We start from the raw sequence: 1,250 nt of genomic DNA on the forward strand, positions 1-1,250 counted from the left end.
GGGTGTAATGAGAAGTGAATTCTAAGACATATGACATTTCCATTTCGGGGTGATAAAAATGTCCTAAATTTATATTATGATAATGGTTTCATAGCTCTGTAAACATACTATATATTTAAATTTTATACTTTAAACAGGTTAATTTTATGGTATATAAATTATATTTTATTACAAAATTGTTAAAATAATGATAAAGTCAATTTTGAGCAAAAAGATAATTTCAGAAATTTTGGGTCACGAATTGATTTAATTTATGATATTTCTTCTAGTTCTTTTTCCTATGATTCTATTGTATTTTTTGAATGTGTTTTTCTTTTTTACAATTACCTACATAACTTTACATTTTTTGTGTATGTGTAGAAAATCATTGCACTAATTGGTTACCTATTAAATCAATGATGTTAAAACGAAACTTTGAAATAAATGTTTGATTAAAAATAAAAATGGGGTTAAGATGGGTTAAATCATATTAATTTCAAAATTAGCTTCTAAAAATAGGATGAAAGTCACACTTACTGTTAACAAGAGAACCTATGAAAAAATTGTAATACTCACGAGGGGTCATAAATGACTGTCTTCAATGCCTTGAGCAAATTGGTAGTAGATATTGTGTTAAAGTCCACTATGACAGCTGTTCCTTTGGCCTGCATGTGACTGACATTATCAGCTTGATCCGCAAACAAAGGAATGCCAATCATGGGGATTCCATGGTAGATCGCCTCATAGATGCCATTGGCTCCACCATGAGTTATAAAGGCTTTGGTTTTTGGATGACCTAGGATTGGGTGAATTTCAGCAAATTATTAATTATAAATCTTAGAATGAAATGAGTGTAGGGCAATATAAGGTACTGAAATAGACAGTGTATTTAGATAACAGATGAGTATACACGTCAGACTGCATTAAAATGTCTTTCAGAACTCAAAGAAAGAGGCACATAAGTCTGTTGGAGAGATAGTGAAGGCTTCATAGAAGATTGGTGTGTTTCTTGTGACTTGAAAAATGAATACAAGTTGCCAATGGACAAATGAAAGAGAAAATTTGGATTAAAAAAAATGTATGCAAAAAAACTGGTGGGCATGTTAGAATATATTTTCTTAGTGAAATACTGAAGTCTCTGAGTCTGATAAGTAGTCTGTTAAGGCAGCAGGAAGTATGACGTTGGTGACAAGGAATCAGAGAAAGGATAGGCTATACTCTATCATAAAATGTATTATCACTTAATGAAAAAGATCAGGGATTTTTTTTCT

At 30.8% G+C, this 1,250-nt stretch overlaps 1 protein-coding gene across 1 annotated transcript in view; it reads right to left on the bottom strand.

Moving 5' to 3' along the window:
- LOC105292447 (UDP-glucuronosyltransferase 2B31-like) overlaps positions 1-1,250 on the bottom strand; it is a 21,254-nt gene that overhangs the window by 2,901 nt on the left and 17,103 nt on the right. Inside the window, 1 exon segment of the mRNA XM_023530919.1 lies at positions 556-830. Within this exon segment, the coding sequence (XP_023386687.1) occupies positions 556-830 (275 nt within the window).

This window comes from Pteropus vampyrus, unplaced genomic scaffold, assembly GCF_000151845.1.
Source record: "Pteropus vampyrus isolate Shadow unplaced genomic scaffold, Pvam_2.0 Scaffold57, whole genome shotgun sequence".
NCBI classification, from domain to species: Eukaryota; Metazoa; Chordata; class Mammalia; order Chiroptera; family Pteropodidae; genus Pteropus; species Pteropus vampyrus.